Source organism: Camarhynchus parvulus, chromosome 8 (genome assembly GCF_901933205.1).
Source record: "Camarhynchus parvulus chromosome 8, STF_HiC, whole genome shotgun sequence".
NCBI classification, from domain to species: Eukaryota; Metazoa; Chordata; class Aves; order Passeriformes; family Thraupidae; genus Camarhynchus; species Camarhynchus parvulus.
In genome coordinates, this window is record NC_044578.1 from 4,900,413 (window position 1) to 4,919,570 (window position 19,158).

Consider the following 19,158-nt stretch of genomic DNA (forward strand, 5'->3'; position numbering starts at 1 on the left):
AGGCCCTATGGGATGGCCGGGGTACCCCGCGGTACGGACTACATTTCCCAGCAGGCCTCGCGCGGGAGACGGTGCCGCTGCCTCGCCCTTTCCGCACGGTAGTTTCCGCCGGGGGCGAGGTTCTATGGTATGGGCGGGGATGCCCCCCGGCGCGGACTACACCTCCCAGCAAGCTCCTTGAGGGGCATATCTCGCGAGAGGCTGCCAGTGGCCGGGCGGAGGAGCGAAGATGGCGGTGCGGCGGGGAGGCCTCGCCGTCCTCCTCCTGCTTCTGCCGCTGTTCCTGGTGATCCAGGTGGGAGCCGCCTCGGGGCAGCTCCCTGCCGCCTCCTCCGAAGCCTTCGACTCCGTGCTGGGCAACACGGCATCGTGTCACCGCGCCTGCCAGCTGACCTACCCCCTGCACACCTACCCCAAGGTACGGACGGGCCCTTCCCCGCACCTGCGCCGCTCCCTCCGCCTCCCCCGGGGCTGGCACGGCCCTTCCTCTGCCCCTCTTGCCCTGCAGCTCCGTCTCTGCTCTAAAACAGATCCTTCGTTATGTAAATAGATGGGTAGGCTGCCGCTTGCCAGTGAAGCGCTGTTGTCAAAGTACAGCATTGCCAGTGCTGGGGCTTTTGTGGGTTTGGGGCGTTTGGCTGCTCTTTTTTTTTTCCTTCCTGTTTTTAAAAAGGCAGCTATAATTTGGCTTGGGCTGCTCCATATTTTGGGCAGTGCTGTGTTCGTGGCAGGGCAGAGATCCCGAGTCAGGGCGCTTGTGTGGCACTTGGATGTTGAAGGGTGAAGCATAAACGATGACAAACAAGTAGCTCGTCAGAGCCTTCATGGGAACTTTCTGTCTCATGATAAAATACTGAAATTGCGTCTGATAGGAATTTAATTTCATCCCCCAGGATTTGCTGTTGGTTCATGCTTGCATGCCTTTGACCTGCAGGCTTAAATTTGGAAAATCCGAGATCACAAATCTCATATTTCCTTGTTCTTTGTTGGCAATAAACTTCATTGTCAGCTGCAGCTGTGTAGCAGGTGGAACTCTAACCCCATATTTGGGATTTCACAGGAAGGCAGCAGGCAAGTGGAGCAGTGCCAGGATCAGGTAACAGGGCTTTGTCTGCTTCCCCATGGAATTCAGGTGGATTTTGTAGCTGGAAAGTAGCAGGGAGTTGTATGGAATATGAGTAAATTCACACAGCTTGTTTTGGTGTGTTGCGCTTTTGAATTTTGTTAGTTTACTTTTTGAATAAGAGTTTTGTCTTGTGTTGTTGGAGCTGTTCACTAGTACAGTCACATCTTTTACATTTGGTGTTTGTTCTGTTAGTCACAAAACTGCTGTGGAATTGAAATTTGTTTTAGTTGTGAGTGGAAAAGAAGACAAACTTAATTGAGACTATGACAGAAATATATCTGTACAGCTCATTTATCTGAATATCAAATTACAAAACGTTTTCTGCTCCAGCACCACCCACCTTGTCGGTGTTAGATTTGAGTTTTAGTTTATATTAATAATTTTCTACTCTTGTGCCTTTAAAGCAGATGAACTCGTGGTCTCAGTTACAAGGGCCAGGTCATTTACAACAGGTTGTACAAGAGGTGTGGCATGTTTGGTTGTTGTTAAATTAATTCAGAGCCCGTTTTGCACCTGTGCAGTTTGAGTGGCTGCTGGTTTGAAGTTCTCATTCATGGGTCAGTGGCAGGGTGTGGTCATTGGGACGCTCCTGTCACAGAGGCTTTATTCACATCCATCCAGAAGAAGAAATACTAGGTGTAGGGTTTCTATATTTGCTTAATTTTTAACAGTTGGCAGTGGGGAAGCACTTTTGCCCTTTAGTTCAATATAATAGATAAACATCTGTGTTTGTGGAGCTGGCAGTAGGTAGTTAACCAGGATGCTGTGTAGGACATCAGAAGATAATCTCTTTCTGGTAGTTCTGTTGTAGCTCTGATTAGAATCAATAATCTATTTAGATACATTGTATTCCACTGTCAAAATTAGAGGATTTTGGTCCTTTCCTGCTGGGTTTTACCATTTAAGTTCTGAGAATGGAGATTTCCTACTCTTCGTAGGGTTAAGCATCAATAAATCTTTTACAGCACTGTCTTAATTCCAAACACAGAATTCATTTTGCTTGTGGGTTGTGGGTCTGGAATTCCAAAACAGCATTTCCTGCTCCAGGTTTGCAGATAAATCCATGGCTTGTTAGTGCTGCTTGATTCATTGCAGCTCATCCCGTTCCACACTGAGCTGGGCTGTACCTCTGGTGGAGGGAAGGAGGACAAAAACACCCAACCAAACAACAAAAAACATTTGTTTTCTGACAATTTGTTGCGGCCTGGAGGTTTGCAAGCCTGTCCTTGTGCCTCCCCAGGAGGAGGAGCTGTACGCCTGCCAGCGCGGCTGCCGACTCTTCTCCATCTGCCAGTTCGTGGATGACGGCGCCGACCTGAACCGCACCAAGCAGGAGTGTGACTCTGGTGAGCCCTGCAGCATCCCAGCAGCTCTGCACACAGTGCAGGGCACAGCTGCAGTGTCTGGAAGGCTGCTCTTGAGTTGGTGGCATTCTTTCAGTTGTTTTGGGTTTGTTTAACGGCTTCTTAAAGTCTATATACAGGGTATATGAAAAAAGTCTTATGGGAAGGTTGTTGTCTGTGAGTTTTTCCTCAGTGTTGCTGTTTTCCTGAATTTCTCAAGTGTCATCAGTGTCTGTAAGTAAATTAGAAATAGTGCATTTTACTATAAACAGTTTGTCATAGAAAACACAAAATGCCTGGGGGGAAATCCAGGCAAATAACACTTGTCTTTTAATAATTCTCTGTGACAATCAGTCCCGTTTGCCATTTTTGACAAATTTGTGTATGGAAGTGAATTGTTCAGTGGAGCAAGAGCACAGATCTCACTGTGCCTTGTAAGTTGTGGTCTGGCCTACATCCTAAGCTTTTCCTGCAGCTAACCCCTTGGGAATGACGTACATGTTTTGCTTGGAATAGGCCTTTAAGTCCTGGTTACTAATTCTCTCAGGCTATCTGTGTTAGATGTAAAAGTGAAGATGAAATATAGAATCATTTCAGTTGGAGAAGACCTTTAAGGTCATCAAGTCCAACCATTCCCCCAGCACTGCCAAGCCCACCATGTCCCCAAGTGCCACACCTCCATGTCCCTCCAGGGATAGTGTGTGATACAAGCCAATTAATAGTGGGTTTGGAATTGTATAGAACTTTGTTCCAATAACATTGAGGAAGCTGATTCACAGCTTTATTCAGAAAGAAAAGGTAGGAACTCTCCACCTTTACTACCAATACAATGAAGCACCAGGCCAGCACTCAGGGGTGGCTTTTGTCCTCTCAGTAGCTCCTGAAACCAAGAGAGCTTGTGGCCAGCTCAGGTAGGGAAGCAGAAAGCCTGTCATGCAGAGATGCTAACGTGTTACAAAAGTGCAGTAAATACTCCAGAAATGGGCTAATGCTCCAGTCTGTCACACTGTGTAGCTGTGATACAGCCTGTCAGTGTAGTTGTCAAACCACACACCACAGAGTGCCATAAAGCAGGGTAATGTAGCAACAGAGCACATGTAGGGTAATGGAACAGTTGCTTGTTTCTGGTTTAACTCTCCTTTCTGGGCCTGTTGTCTTTGCTGGCTTATGTTCTGTAATCTGCTGGTGGGTGCCCTGAGTGTTCTGTGCTTGGCAGATCCATCTTGGCTGCTCTGCTCAGTTCTGTCTCTGGTGCTGCCTGCAGACACTGACTCGGTGGCAGTTGTAGCCTGGAATGGCTGCTCAGGTGCCATGAGCTGAACACTCAAATGTTCAGCTGCTGCTGCCGTGCTTCCTGCCAGCTTCTCAGTCCTTATGATGGTCCATTTTTTCCTCTGGAAAACTGGGAGAGCTCCTGTCCTCTGTGTTGCTTTTTGGTTTGATTCTTTAGTTCAGGTACTACTGAAACACTGTCCACCTAAGCTTCAGAATAGTGCAGGAGAGCTGTGCCTGTGTATCATCTGCCTGATTTGTCCATGGGCAGAATAAACTAAATTATTCTCTCCAAATAATTTAGATTTCTTGGTCTTTATGATCTCTAGTGAACATTTAATAGAAGCTCTCTCTAAAACAAAGAGTTACCTTCATTTTCCATAAGAAATTATTCCACAATACTTTCAGTGCAGTTTCTATATTACCAGGAAGTGCTCCTTTGATTTTCCTGTGATACCATGGCTTCTGCTGTTACCTCAAAGGGATTTAATGGACTGATGGTCCCTCTGTTCTCTTTAGGATTCCATCTCTGTTCTCTGATGTTTTATGTGATACGTAGAAGAAAGCTATAGTGGTGGTGGGAGATCAATGAGAGCTTGCATCCCTGAGCTCAGCCAGGGTGACACTGGTGATCATTTGCTCTGATTGCAGCCAGATTTCAAATCCCTGCTCTGTTGAAGCTCTGATTCTGTCATTAGACCTCAGAGCAAATGCTACCCTGGGATTGCCATATCTTCCCCTGCAAATAGGATTGGCAACTGCTGCTTTGTTTCTGATCCAACTTATACTGAGAATGTTTTCTTAACTAAAATGCAGAATTTATCATCTCATTTGGGGAACTTCTCCCTTGCAGCCTGTACTGAAGCATACTCCCAATCTGATGAACAATATGCTTGCCATCTTGGATGCCAGAACCAGTTGCCATTTGCTGAGTTAAGGCAAGAGCAAGTAAGTAGGTGACATGTTTTTCAAATACCACCTACTTGTTTCTGTTCAGTGTGTGTCTTCTCTTTTTAAAATTTCTTCAAATGGAAAATAAATCTTCCTAAGGACTGAAATCTAGACATGAGGTGAGGGGTGAGCAAGAATGTAACTTCTGTCTTTTTTATATAAAAACAAATGGAAAAAATGTTAATGTTGTGCTTGCAGTTAATGTCCCTGATGCCACGAATTCATCTCCTCTTTCCTCTGACGCTGGTGAGATCATTTTGGAGTGACATGATGGACTCAGCTCAGAGCTTCATAACATCTTCATGGACTTTCTACCTTCAAGCAGATGATGGCAAAATTGTCATATTCCAGGTGCTTCCTTTTTTCATTGAGGTTAAGATGTCCTGGTTGCTGACTTGAACTCTGCTTCTTCCAGCCAGTGAAAAAACTCTAGAACACCATCAAAAGTGTTTAGTTTTTCCTAGTATTTCACTGCCTTTAGGGCCATTTTAAACTTCAGACTTAAAAGAGTGGCTCATGTCTTAAGGTTAATTTCTGTATTAGTTCTGAAAATGTAAATTACCAAAATTATCAAAACCAGTGAAAGCTTTCCAGCAGGATCTCCTAACTCCTTATTTTGTTTTAGTCAAAGCCAGAAGTGCAGTATGTTCCACAGCTTGATCAGGACACTGGAGGAGATACAAAAGGAGCCTTGTCGTTGAGTAAAACAGCCTGTAAGTTGTTTTCAGTGCTTTGGAAGAGTAAATGCAAATGTTCCCTGTCATGCAAATTTAAGAAATAACGTTGCAGGTGGCATATGAAAGCAAATTTTCTGAAAGCTGCAATATAATTATTTACTGTGCAGAGCGCACTGTGTACACTTGGCAAAGCGTGGTAGAAACTGAGCTCTGCACAAATGGAAGCCTGCAAGCTGGGGCTGCTTTAAAGCTTCCCTTTATGCTGTCTGTACATTCAGAGTGTGTGGGGGGTGAGTTGTCCCTTCCCTTGCTCTCGTGCCCTCTGTTTGTGCTGTTGTGCCTCAGCAGACGGACGCCCAGGCAGCTCGCAGACCTTTCGGGGGCTCTTCGAGGAGCGAGCCAGCGACAGCTTCTTCAAGTGTCTGTCCATGTACGTATGTCCTGAGCTGGCTCTGCCCCCTGGGGAGGATAAAGGCCTTTCCTCTGGGTGTGCAGCCCTGCTGGGAGGTCTCCAGGTCTCTCAAGTCTGTAGGATCAGGATGCACAGCGTCACAGTTTTGTATCTGACCATCAGTGCTGCTTTGCTGTGCTGGCCCCGTGTTTTCTGTGTGCTGTCCTGCCAACTTTGATTTTTCCTTTCCATTTCAAGTGAAGAACATATTGATAATTTCCTGCACTGTTTTTTGAGTGTGTTCTGGGAACTGTTTAATCAATACTGTGTTTTGCCTGTTCATTAGCTCTGAATGTCTTTTAGGGCAAAGCACTTTGTTTTGGGATTGTTATGTAGCACACTGGTATGTCCTGTTTCCAGGCTGAAAATACTCAGTATGTATTTATTAAAGCTTTTTTACTTTCTCCTTAAAAGTTTGCACATGAAGGATCAATGAGTTTTCCTACAGATGCATAACAGAAAAATCTGGTTTTAAATCTTAGCGCCCCATAACAGAATCCTGCAAGTCTTTTGTGATATCAAACTGGCATTAAAGTACCCAGGAGTCTGCAGTGGGCTGTGTTGCTGGAAGGGCCAGAGACTAATGAATTGGCAGGAAAGGCAGTCAGAAATGAGCCAAACTTTTTAGAGGTCCATTGTCTTGTATTCAGTCTATGAAATCTATCAACATTCTTGTAATTTCAGAAATTCCAGTTGGATTTTAACCACTACACTCGTCCTGTCAGTGCTGGTGCTGCTCTGGATTTGTTGTGCAACTGTAGCTACAGCTGTAGAGCAGTATGTTCCATCCGAGGTACTGCATTTCAGAAGTACAGTATTTGGAATTTATTTGTTACATTGCTTTTATGTTACAGCTGTCCAGAGACTTAAGAAATATTTGGGGAGGTTCAGTTAAGGAGGGTTTCCTTATATTGTGGTTGTGGATGGCAAACCAGTTTTGTTAATTTAAATGGTGGTTTTATAGCTGAGCATCCTTGCTCATTCCTGTAGCTCACAGGAGCTCTGAGCCTTATTCAGACACGATGTCTTTTGGTTTGCAGTGCTGTGCTCTCAACAACCTTCAGGGTGCTCTGAACAAATGGAGGCTGATTCTCATTTCTCTGGGAATGAAGCTATTCTGAGGGCTGGGTGGTGTAAGGGGGACCCAGTATGGGTTTAATGCAGGAGGATCAGTAGTGAGAACAGTGACAGCACAGTTATTGGTGATGTGTGTGAGTGCAGAGTCTCATGGAGGGGAACAGGCACTCTGCCAGTGCCCAGAGTCCTGACTCAGTGACTGCCCACCAAAGGAGCTGTTACACAAACACTGTATCTGCCCTTGTTCTGGCAGATTTCATACATTTCTTCTGGATGCAAGTCTAGTTCCAGCCCTGAATTTCAGATGTTACAGAAAGCCTTGTGTTGCAAAGCTGCAGCCATCAGAACCTGGAATGCAGCTGCATAATGAAATTCATTTTATTCACAATATGGAGAGTCTTTGTCTTAAAGTACCTTGTTTAAATGTTTCAGAAGCTGAGCATCTATGGAGATTTGGAATACATGAATGAGCAAAAACTCAACAGATACCCACCCTCTGCACTTGTGGTGGTTAGATGCAAGACTGAGGAACATGAAGAAGCAGGACCTCTTCCTACAAAAGTCAATCTGGATCAATCTGCAATTTAAATCCGTTGGATCCCATAGACTAATTCTAACAGAGCTAGAAACTCCTGATTGATTGTGGTGGTTCTTCAGATGAGAAGCTTAGCAGCCAGTCTTTAAATGCAAATAAAGTTGCAAAATCAACAAATGTCATGGGATTTTGTTTTCAGCTAGTAGAGAAGATTCAGACATTGAGACATGAATTTGTTTGTTTCCAGGTATAATCACTTTTCACTGGTGTTTGCTATTGTGTCTTTTTGCTTACAGAAGTTGTAAGCGTGCTTTCCATACTTCTGCCAGGACACTTTCAAACTTACTTGTGTGTTCTAGGATGTAATGTGTACAGTCAGAGTTAGCTTTGTAAAGGTATAAGACATTTTAAGTAGGCAGGACATGCCTTTCTAGTGTTGCACTTTCTGTTGTAGTTAAGAGAAAATATTATAAAATTATCTGCTGAATTTTTTTGTACTTGTTAATGTCCATGCACAAACAACCCTGTCTTCAAAAATAGAAATATATTTTTTCTACAGTGTGGCAATATTCAAGGTGGAAAACATTTGTGAGGTACTGTAAGCTAGAGCTCAGCTTGTGAAAGATGGAAATGTGTTAAAATTTACAGACATATCCCTTCACATGCAGAACATTACATGGTCAGTTATTTTGTCAAACTTTAGCCTTTAAGTCTTAAATTGCTTGTAAAGTTAGCACCTGTGTTTTCTGAAAACTTCTACTTTCTGTTCTTGATTAACTATTCTGGTCTTGTAACTTCATTTACAGAAACAAGTTGATTCCTGAGAAATGAGAGCAGACAAATAAAATTGACTGTATAGAAAATGTTGACTATATAGCTTTTTGCTATGGTTAATTATTGACCACAGCAGGCTCAGTGTGAGCCTGTCTGTAGCCTTCCTCTCATGGGCAACGTGACCTGATTTTGCTGTGATTCACTAACACAGCAACAATGAACAATGTCCCTCATGTCTAACCTATTTTTTGTGGATCTTATTATATGCTGGTTCCCACAGTGTTGGCAGGTTGGGGGTGTTGGTGATTTATTTTAGGGTGTCTGAGTGAATGCTGTCTAGAATGCACAGTCTTCAATTCACTGTCTTTTTTTGTTGATTAGACAGAATTCCCTCAAAGGTTTAAAAAAATGTTATGAAGAACTGTGGAGATTCTGGGGGATACAGTGATGTATTCCCCCACTGAAACCTGGCTCAGGGGTCGTTCCCAACTTGTCTGTGAGCAGGTGCTTGTGTGAATGCAGCTGATGGAGCCTTTCGGGGGCCATCAGACAGGAATGTGCAGAGCCCAGCCCGGCACTGTGGCTGTCAGGAGCTTTCAGGTCGTTGAGGATGTTTGTTTTAAGCAGGTTTCTATCAGCCTGCAGGAGCTGCAATCTCAGCTCTTCAATTCTAGGTACCTCTTCGTGCTGAGCTCTTCGGTGGAACAGCTCAGAGCTTTGGGTGCCAGCAGCCTTGCCCTCTGTGTAGGTGTCATTGCAGAGGCCTTGCTGTGGGAAGGGACAGGGTGGTGTTTGGGGACACTGCAGGGACAGGAGCTGCCTGTGTCAGTGATGCTCTGTTTCTGCTGGTGCAGGCAGAGCCCGGCACGGCCCTGCTCTGCTGGGGATCCAGAGTTCAGTGTGATCTGTGCAACCCTGCTCAGCAATCACTGCCGCTGCTGCCTTTACTTCAGGGATTAGTGCCCATTTTAGCACTGTGCTGGTTGGGATTCCCAGAAGAGACTGCAGCAATCCCCATTTTCCTTACTGAATAGCTTATGGAAATGTTTGCAAGTCTGTTTAAATGTTTTCCTTTACCATTACACGTGGTTGCAGAGGGAGCAGCTCTGTGCACACGTGGCTCTTTGCCTGTTCCAGTGTGGACAGTACAACCTCTGTTAGGCTGATGACTTGATTTCACAAAACTTTCTCTTCAAAACTCCATTGCTTACAGCCCTGGGCTCAAGTTAAGCAAACAACTTGTGCTTTCATTGGGTGTTTTGTCTTTTGTTTGCTGTTTAATGGCATTTCAGCTGAGTGATCTGTGCAGTGCAGCCAGTGATTCAGCAATGTGCTCTTGGGTCACAGAGAGCTCTGTGCCTGTGGCACTCTGGCACTTGGCACTGCTGTATCCAGAGCCAGCCAGAGCCTGAGGAATTTGGTGAGTGTTGTACTTGTAAACTTCTCAAAAGATCTTCCCTCAGTAAAGTCAGATAATAGCAAGTAATTGAACTGTTTCTCAAGATTTCTAATCTAAATGGACTCTTTAAGCTGTCTTGGCATTTTGCTTTGCAAAATGTCATTTCCTATTCATTTTTTGTTAAATATTTGACTTACTGACATCTCCCTTTTCAGAGGCTGCAATTTGCATTTGATCTCTGCTCAAAACCACTGTTTAAATGAAGGGCCTTAAATTATTGAAATTGCAGGAGGAAAGCAATTTATATTCTCTTTAGGCACGTGTTCAACTGAACCTGTATCGGGTTTAGAATGGAATCATCTGGACACAAATGAGGTGAACCCTCTTAAGTGTGTGCAATACACTGCTGGCAGAAATAGCCCAGGTACATTTGGGGGAAACTGGGGGGTTTTTAGGTGCTAGAATTAACAATAACCTTCTGTCATAGTGGATACACTGATACATGTTGCCTCTTCAGCTTTTCTGATCTTTGAAATTTTTTATTCATTATTTTTTATACTTCAGAAGAGGTTGCTTTTCTTTCTTGCATCGCTGTCGTGAACTCATTTTTTCTGAATTCTAAGCAGCCTTTGATGTGGGGTAACTGCTCTGAAATCCAACTGCCTGGTTGGCTACAGCTGAGCTTGATAATCCTGGAGCAGGAAACAGATGGTGGTAGATGTCAGGTTGTAGAATCATCAAATTTTTTAGCTTGGAAAAGATCTCCAAGAACGAGTCCAACCATTTCCCCAGTATTGCCAATGCCACCAGTAACCCATGTCCCCAAGTGCCACATCCACATGGTTTTAGGGGTAGTTACTCCACCACTGCCCTGGGCAGCCTGATCCAATGCCTGACAATTCTTCCAGTGAATAATTTTTTTTTTCTGCTATCCAATCTAATCCTCCTCTGGTGCAATTTGAGGCTGTTTCCTCTTGTCCTGTTGCTTGTTAATTGGGAAGAGAAGAGCCTGACCCCACCTGACTCCAACCTCTTTTCAGGGAGTTATAGAGGGTGAGAAGTTCCCTCCTGAGCCTCCTTTTCTCCAGGCTGAGCCCCCCAGCTCCCTCAGCTGTTCCTCATCACTCTTATGCTCCAGAGCCTTCCCCAGCTCTGTTGTCCTTCTCTGGACATCTCTTACAGACATTTGTCCCCAGGGGTAGGTTGACTCCACATTTTAAACTCTTCACTGTAGATTGTTTTGCAGGGTATGCACAGCTGGCCTGCTTTACCTGGCTCTTACACAGGGCTCTTAGCAAACTCCCAATCACCTAATAAGCTTTAGGAAGGCTCAAAATAGTCCTGTATCAAGTCTGATTAGAAACTGAGACTTCCTCTTTAAAGAGCAAGGGATCCAGAATTCAAGATCTGCTTAGTCTGACATTTTTCCACATTGCAGCAGCTGCCCAGACTTGCAGACTGTTTGCTATTTGGCATTGGATGTTTTCACTCAAGATCCTTCTTGAAACCGGAGTTTTCTAGCACAACCCTTAGTAGTGATGTATTCCTGTGAGAAGCTTCTGTTTTGGACAAATTGGTGCTGCTGTACTGAAGGAGGAGCTCCTACAAGGCTGTGTTTAATTCTGGCTGGTCTGTGAGGACAGGGCTGGAGATGCCCTGGCCATGAGGAGTGTATTAACTCAGTATAATTGGGGGTGGGTTATGTGTGGGGATGGAGAGGGAAGTTGGAGCTGTAGTTGCTCCTCCTTGTCAAGCATTATGTGGTGCTTTGACTCAGCTCAAGGCAATGCCAGCTCACTACCCCCATGGAAAAGCTGCCTGCTCATGAGATTTCATCCTTGAAGCTGTAAAACTCCTCTCTGTGGGAGATGTGCCGAGACCTGCAGCCAGTTTAGAAAGCTCCAATGTATTTGTAAGTTCATGTTTGCTGCAGGCTGAGCTGCTAAGCCTTCCTGCAGGCCTGGAAATTCAAGCACTCAAGTCAAAAAGGACCCTGGAGGATTTACTGTGCCTGTGCTCATTGCCCAAGCAAGGAAGCTGTTCCAGATGGTTGTACCCTGCACAGCTCTCCTGAGATCTCACCATCTGGCAGGAGCCTGGACTGGTGCTGCCACAAGGGCAGTGGGACAGCTCTGTCTTGGGAAGGAGGTGTGGAGAAAGGAGACTTTCATGAAGATGAGACTTTAATTTCCCTCAAGCTTTAACTGTGGAGGGGTTTTCCATGACCAGCACAGGGATAAATGCAGTCAGCATGAGCTAGAGGTGAGTGTTTGTCTTCCAACCTGGCAGCAGGGCCTCAGCTCCCTAAACCTCTGTTTACTCTGAGCTGTCGACTGCCCTGTTGCGAAACCATGTTCGAGACAAGAAGAATGAGAGAGTTTGTTGTTGGCTTTCACTGGGGGCTGGGGCAGAGGCTCAGCACTGCCCTGCCAGTCCCTCCTGCCTGTGAGGTGCTCTCCTTGCTCTCCTGCCTCTGTTGGGTTTGTATCCCGGTAACTTCACTTGTGCTCAGGTGCAGAGAACTCCCTGTGGTCCCTGGAGCTCTGGGAAGCATGAACAAAACTCATCCCCAGGTACAGTTCTTCAGAAAAATCCTACATACAGCTGTTCCCTGAAGTACATGTGTTCTTGCCTCTGCTCTGTGCCTGACCTCTTTATCACTGCTTTCTCTGAGATTTTGAGTTGTTTCTACTTACCTTGATACAAAAGAGAAGAGTTGATATAAACCACTGGGCTTGGTTGGTGTTTGTTTTACAAATGGGTAATTAAGGTTTAAAAAGGGATATGATTGATTGTTTTGGGAATTAAAGGTAGGCCATGTTTTCACTGAGGCAATTTTTGCTTGTATGTAATAATAACGGAGTACGTGAGGTATTCCTGGGTAAGATGTGAGAACCAGAAAGGTGGAGTTTGTGTGGCTGTGGGATTCTGTAAATCCCTTTTATCCCTTTCCTTCCAGAGAAACGGTGATGTAGCTACTTTTGGTTCAACAGAGTCCTCTGGAAAAAGAGGTAATGAACAAAATGCAGAATTCTATTATTAAAGTATAAATCAATGGAAACTATCAATGTAATCTAAAAGACAACCTATTTATGGTGTGTTTGGACTGATTTTCCCTCTTTTCTGTGTAGGGAAATGTCCAGACTATAAAATTAATAAACTTCAGCTGTTCTCTGTTGCCCTGGAGCTGGCAGACATATGTATAGTTGTATGATAGGTGATCCTTGTCTGTCACAGAAAGGCTCACAATGAGCTTGCTGTGGCCTTTCCCTATGTCTTAATAGCCAAACTTCAGCAAATTTTGCCCATACTCTGAAGGATGAGGTGGGATCAAAGAGAACCAAGTAGCAAGCCTGTAGTTCAGCTTGCAACATTTCATCAGCACCGTTATTTTTATACTCAAGTCTGTTTGTAATTTGTGCTTTGTAGTCAGAGGTGTTTTGTAGACACAGACATGCTGCAATTCACCATTTCTCTTCTGAGCTGAAATCTTCTGTGTTTGGCTCCTGCTTGAGTGTGACAGAGCTTGCTGGAATCAGGATCCTTTTGCTGTTGAGCAAAGGCTGTCCCTCCCCTTGAGTTTGAACACTAAAACAACTAGGTAAACACAAAGCACAGTTAATACAAATTCTAACTTAAAAGCTCTTTCAGTTCCTGAAAGCTTTTTAAAATTCTAATTAAAGATTTTTAAGTTCAGCTATACGAAAATCAATTATACAGGCAGGATTGCCTTAAGTGACTGGTTACATATTTCTGAGATGACCACACTGATATTTTTTGCTATTGGTCTGGGAATATGAAGGAATGGAGGGAAATACCCTGTTGGTTTAGAGGCAGAGCTGCATGTGCAGGTTGCTGAGGTGAGGGTGGGTGCTGGCATGGCTCTCCCCGTGCTGCCATTGTGTTGCTGTGATTGTGGGTTTGGCCTTTAGCTTCTGCAGTTGGTTTGATTTATGTCCCTGACTTTCTGAAAGCTGGAGTCCCTGGAAGGTTGCTGTGCCCTGGAGATGTTGTTAGGGAAAGAAGGGGCAGCTCTTCAGTTCCTTCTCACTATTCTGTGCTGATAATCCAGCCTTCATTCCATGGGAGTGTGAGTCCTGGCTGGGGCAGAAAGCCTGAAGTGCTGTAAAATGAAATCTTACCTCTTGGGGAGTTTTGTTATGGGCTCTGAGAGGGCACCTTCCCCAGCCTCACACCAGCCTGCCCTGTGTTTCAGTGTCATTGCTGTCCCACAGGGGTTTGGCCTTCATCCTTCTGCGTCTGAGCCCACAGGATGAGCTCCATGGAGATGTGGGGCTTGTGCCATTCCACCCCAATGCTCTGTAGCAGCAGCACAAGTTCTTCCACACTGCAAGCAGCAAAATTCCCCTCGAGGAGGTGTTTAATGGTGGAGTTTGGAGTTTGGCTCTTTAAACTCAACCCCCAGCAGTGCCCATGCTGAGACCCCAAAACGCCAGCCTCATGTCCCTGAGCTGTTCCCCTCTGAAACACCCCAGACCCTTCCGCAGTCCCTCACTGTCTCTCTTGCCTCCCCCAGGCTGCTGCCATCCCTGTGGTGCCCGCTGCCATCCCTGTGGTGCCCGCCCTGGCTGCACACAGAGGCACCTCTGCATCTCTGCCCTGGCACTGCTCGTCCTCGCGGCCGCCGTGGCCTCGGTGGTGGCAGCCCTGGCACTCCTGCCACGGGCACCAGGTTGTATCCCCAGAGGGGTTGTTCTGTGGGTAAGGGAGGCAGAAATGGTGCTGCATGAGCACAGCTGTACCAGCTTTGCTCAATCCAAATGGCCACCAGGCACTCCCTGCTCCACAGGGCTGGGATAACTCTGGGTAGCACTGTCATGCTTAAGACTACTGGTGTGGTTTTCAGACTCTGCCATGAACCTACCAGAAATTAATCCTGACCCCTGGTTATTTCCAGAACAAAAATTAATTTCAGAAACCCCCCTTTTCTCCTCTTGATCTATTCCTCATATCACAAAAATGCTGGAAAATGAAGGTTTTCTTGCTTTCCCCTCAGTGAACCGCCTCTGCACAGCCCCTAATAACAGGACAGGCTTCTTGTGTGACGACAGAGTGACTTGTGTCCCTGCCAGCTGGGTCTGTGACAGAGTCAGCAACTGCAGGAACGGAGAGGATGAGCAGGAGCAGCTCTGTGGTGAGTGCTTTTGTCGTGAGCATCCCCCCTGCACTGATCTTCCAGTTGTGAGACAGCAGCTGGGGTTCCTCTAACCCTGCTCTGTGCTTCTGGCTGCCTACAGGAGCAGATAGGCCTGGTAGAGCCTTTGTAGGGCAGATACTGAGAGATGGCACTGCCCAAAACCTGGCAGGAGTGCCAGGAATTAGACACTCCAAGCTCGTCTGATCTTCCTAGGATTTTTTTTTAACCATGTTGTAGTTTTCCTCCATCAGTGAAGCTGTATGCCTACATGGGTAATTTATTCTTCAGTCACCCTGGGGGCAAAACTAAATAAAGCAGAAACCTGTGTCAGACTTCCTGTGTGCCACCACAGAGCTTCCCCATTTGTTCATGTTCGTTTGATACTGCAGGGGAAGTGTCCTGGCAGCAGCCTTTGGTGCCTGCCATCCCCATTTTAGCCAGTGTGTCTGTGCCTGGGGCAGTTTAGCATGTCCTGTGTGTGTGCCCCTGCAGGTGACTTACCCCACAGCCTCCCAGGGTACCTGGTTTTCTACTGCAGCAACCCCAGATCCTGGGTCTATGCTGACCAGAGGTGCAATGGGATGAACGACTGCGGGGACTGCTCTGACGAGTCGTGGAGCTGTAAGTCTGTCTGTCTGCTGGCTCCTGTCTTTCTGCTGATGGATTGCAGAAGCTTTCACAGGTGTGGTGCTTGTGGATGCTGCTGGAAATGCCTGAAGGCTGGCACCCACCACTGAAACACAAAATAGCTGGGATGGGGTGTGAGTGTGAGCCCTGCGGGCTCAGTCCCCCTGGCTGCAGAGGCTTCTGTGTCAAAGCCTCCTTTTCCTGAGAGAGGAAAGGATCTGTGCTTTGCTCCCAGTCCCAAAAATTGCTATTCCTCTATGGCTTGCTGATGTGGAGCAGTTTCATCAGGATGTGTCGCTGTTAGTAGTAACCATTCAAACTGGCCTTTGGTAGCAGATGGGTGAATCTCCAAGCTGTGCAGGAGCTGAGTCTTGCTAAAATGAGCAGCAGATTTGTTCCTAAGTCACCTCCATGGTTTTGGACAAATAAAAAGTGGGGGAAAATTACAGTTAGTTGTGCCCCCCAGGATAGCCTCTCTGCCATGAAGGTCATTGCAATGTCACACTCTGGTTGTGACAGCACCAAGCCAGTGTCTGCTTTGGTGGGCCCACAGTCACAGGGTTGTCACCAGCATCTTTTCTGCTGGGGGATGAAAGGATTTAACAATGGAAGGGAGGAGGGAGGAGGTCAGTGCAGCAGAAGCATCTCAGTTCCCTGTTTTCTGTCCTTCCAGTGGCCGCCTGTCCCCCATGTGGGCAGGAGTGGTGGAGCTGCAGCCCCGTGCATTTCGAGTTCTGCTCCTGCATCCCCCGGAGGCTGTGCCGGGACGGAATCCAGCACTGCCTGGGCTGGTCTGACGAGTTCCTCTGCCCAGCCTGAATCCTGGTGCCCATCCCTGCTGGGGACAGCAGGGTGCTTCCCACACCTCACCCTGGAGCCTCGGGGTCCTGTCCTGGGCCTGCTTGGGAAGCTCCAGGCCGAGCAAATCCCCCTCACAGCGCAGTGACACCGACAAATCCCCCTCACAGCGCAGTGACAGCAACAAATCCCCCTCACAGCGCAGTGACACCGACAGATCCCCCTCACAGCACAGTGACACCGACAGATCCCCCTCACAGCGCAGTGACACCGACAGATCCCCCTCACAGCGCAGTGACACCGACAGATCCCCCTCACAGCGCAGTGACACCGACAGATCCCCCTCACAGCACAGTGACACCGACAAATCCCCCTCACAGTGCAGTGACAGCAAGCAGGGCCTGTGGCAGCCCTCAGCAGGACGCTGGCTGTGGGACAGCTGCCGGGAGTCTGTGCCATGTCAAGGTGACATTTCCTTCATGGGCAGCACTGCTTTGATGCTGGGCTGGAGAGGCTTCACCAGCCACAGCTGGCACTGCCCTGGGCCAGGGCTTCCTCCTCTCTGGACATCCCAGGGCCTCTGCAGGCGGCCACACTGAGAGCTGCCCCGAGCAGCAGGAGCTGAGTGAGGTGAGGTGAGCACACCTCCTTAGGCCTGATCTTCACTGGCTGCTTCTGTCTGTGTTCAGAACACATCTGCAGGTGCTTTCAGCAGTGACTTTGAGGGCTCTGTGCTGATGCTCCTGGGACACTTGGGAATGCTGTGCTGGGAGTGACACCGTGGGGAGCTGCTGCTCAGGCCACCTCCTGCATCAAACCTCTTCTCAAACCATGAAGGTCAACAAAGGGACTGTAATGGCATGGAAAACTGGAGAAGTTTCAGGGTTTGGGGAGATAAATCATGTCCCTGTGACAGAGTAGCTGTTCCTGACAGCCAGGGCAGGGAACCAGCATAAATAAATAATGTGCTCTTCACTCAGGGCTGTGCAGTTTTGTAGCAGCAGGCTGAGAACAGCCATGGAGCTGGGATGGGTCTCACTGAAGTTGGCAAAGAAAGGAGGAAAAGGAAGTCTCAGCCTTGGAGCAGAGAGCAGCAGAAAATGGAGTGCTGCTCCCTGGGTGGTGTGGGATGACACTGGATCTGTTTGCTGCTTGTTTTGTTCCTCTGCCAGCAGGGCACAGCCAGGCAGCCAAGCCTTCCAAGCAGTCCTCAGGATATAGGTGTGGACATGACACTGAGATTTAAGAAAGATGAGGTTTTCTCTGCTTCTTTGAAAATATCATCTGTGTCTAATACATCGAGGAAAACTCCACAGTGAGTACTCTTACTTTTCTAGGCCCAAAAAAATCCTATGAGGTGATCTTCCCATTGCCACCTCAGGTCATAGATATTTAAAAATAAACCCCTGTTCCCTCATTTCTTCTCAGTCCTGTGATCTGCAGCTCTGCCTGTCACTGTAACTCAAATCAATGGTGAATGTTGCTTCTAATTTGTCACTGGGATACAGCTGGAAATCTGAGAGATCTTTTTATAAATAGCTTTACAGTATTGTGACTCACACTCTGCCTGGAATGAGATGGCAAAACTCTACATGGGGGAATGGTAAAACTGCTTTTACTCACCTGTCTCTCTCCAGGCCTGGCCAAGGTGCACAACTTGTTTTCTCTGTGCCTATAAAATGTCATCCCAATGCAGTAAGGATTGAACTAAAAAAATTTGTTTAAAAAAAAGGTTAAAAAATATATAGGAACCCTCATGCTCAGGGCCCAGGTAATGGGTTTGGTAAAATTAGGATTGGTAAAAAAATGTGCATCTCTCCATGGTCAGATCAGCATATCTCCAATGGTGGAAGGGGTGGCCAAAAATTCCATGGTGGCAATTGCACCAGAGACAGCTTGAGGGGGAAGATTGCACATCTTCCTCCCCACTGAGCCACTGTTTTGAATCACAAATTCTGCCATAATTTGTCTCAGCAGAGAGCTGATGTAGTTGTCAGGGGAAGGTATTAATAGCGTTGAGTTTCTGGGAAAAGAAATTAGGATTTGAATGCAAGTGTGCCTGTTTTGTTTGTGTGTAGTCCTTCTTTGAGAAAAAAAACATCAGTAAGGAAAAGACAAAGGGGTTTTGTTCTTTATGCATTTCTGAGCTGAAGTTCATTTTCTTGGCCTCTTCATGGTTTCCAGGGATGTGCTGCTTTTCTTGGTGATGAATTATGGTAGACAACAGTTAAAAGGAAGAAGCAGTAGTAGGGGAAACCTGGACAAAATCCTTGGCCTCATGAGGCCTTAAAGGACAGTGATGAGCACTGTGCTCCTCAGCCAGTTGTGACGGAAACACTCAGGGCAGGAATTCAATGTTTAACAGTTACCTACAGCATTACAGCTGCACACACCAACACAGAACAGGTCTGAGTGTCCAGGTGATATACAGCTGATCTGCATAATTAATATTTGAATGATAAATGCCCCTCAGTGTTGTCAGATGGAGAAGCACAGTTAGTGTATTGCAGGCACACTGAAAATGGATTTTAAACCACAGAATGATCTCAAATGCAGTGAATTTGCTTGTAAGGGAGAACAAATTACAACTGCAGAGCATAATCTCTACAGTAACCTCATTCCAGCTCTCATTTCCTGGGCTAAAATGAGAAAGAAAAGGGACTTGTGTTCCACTTTGTGCTTCTGCAATGGCTGTTGCTGAGGTGTTACTGCCTCTGCCTCCCTTCCCAGAGGTCTGTGCTTATCCTTTGTGCTCCCTCCCTCTGCACAGCCCCATCAGCACAGCCTGGTGCTTTCAGGCTGAGGTTTCTGTTCTAGCAGCACTGTAAACATCCCATGGCACTGACAAGCCCAGTGCAGCTTCATTTCAGATGAGCTGCTGTGATTTGTGTCCTGCCCCTTGAGAGGCAGGAGAGCAGCAGGGATAGCACCAGCTGTTTTGGTGAAAAACACCTTCATCAGAAGAGTTAG

At 46.5% G+C, this 19,158-nt stretch overlaps 2 protein-coding genes across 3 annotated transcripts; both read left to right on the forward strand.

The window, feature by feature from the left end:
* Nucleotides 1-203: 203 nt before the first annotated feature.
* Nucleotides 204-8,306, forward strand: TMEM59 (transmembrane protein 59). 2 transcript variants are annotated; one of them, XM_030953658.1, is made up of 8 exons: nt 204-418; nt 2,367-2,472; nt 4,595-4,689; nt 4,891-5,043; nt 5,318-5,405; nt 5,715-5,799; nt 6,505-6,613; nt 7,330-8,306. In XM_030953658.1, exons 1-8 carry the CDS (start codon nt 230-232, stop codon nt 7,483-7,485), a joined length of 981 nt encoding a protein of 326 aa, XP_030809518.1. In that variant the 5' UTR covers nt 204-229; the 3' UTR covers nt 7,486-8,306. The 2 variants fall into 2 exon arrangements, with proteins under 2 accessions (XP_030809518.1, XP_030809519.1); XM_030953659.1 differs by having other exon boundaries at nt 5,718-5,799.
* A 3,851-nt stretch (nt 8,307-12,157) lies between these two features.
* LDLRAD1 (low density lipoprotein receptor class A domain containing 1) lies at nt 12,158-16,209 on the forward strand. Its single transcript, XM_030953710.1, has 6 exons — nt 12,158-12,178; nt 12,565-12,616; nt 14,143-14,298; nt 14,623-14,760; nt 15,256-15,384; nt 16,064-16,209. The coding sequence occupies exons 1-6, from the start codon at nt 12,158-12,160 to the stop codon at nt 16,207-16,209; spliced, it is 642 nt and encodes a 213-aa protein (XP_030809570.1).
* Nucleotides 16,210-19,158: the final 2,949 nt, after the last annotated feature.

What these genes read in the sequence shown, in the direction of transcription:
- TMEM59 (XM_030953658.1), top strand. Translation starts at nt 230, where the DNA reads ATGGCGGTGCGGCGGGGAGGCCTCGCCGTCCTCCTCCTGCTTCTGCCG. An exon ending in TTCTTCAAGTGTCTGTCCAT is followed by an intron (nt 5,800 to 6,504) that starts GTACGTATGTCC and finishes TTGTAATTTCAG; the next exon opens with AAATTCCAGTTGGATTTTAA. An exon ending in AGCAGTATGTTCCATCCGAG is followed by an intron (nt 6,614 to 7,329) that starts GTACTGCATTTC and finishes TAAATGTTTCAG; the next exon opens with AAGCTGAGCATCTATGGAGA.
- LDLRAD1 (XM_030953710.1), top strand. Translation starts at nt 12,158, where the DNA reads ATGAACAAAACTCATCCCCAG. An exon ending in AGAGTCCTCTGGAAAAAGAG is followed by an intron (nt 12,617 to 14,142) that starts GTAATGAACAAA and finishes TGCCTCCCCCAG; the next exon opens with GCTGCTGCCATCCCTGTGGT. An exon ending in CTCTGACGAGTCGTGGAGCT is followed by an intron (nt 15,385 to 16,063) that starts GTAAGTCTGTCT and finishes CTGTCCTTCCAG; the next exon opens with TGGCCGCCTGTCCCCCATGT.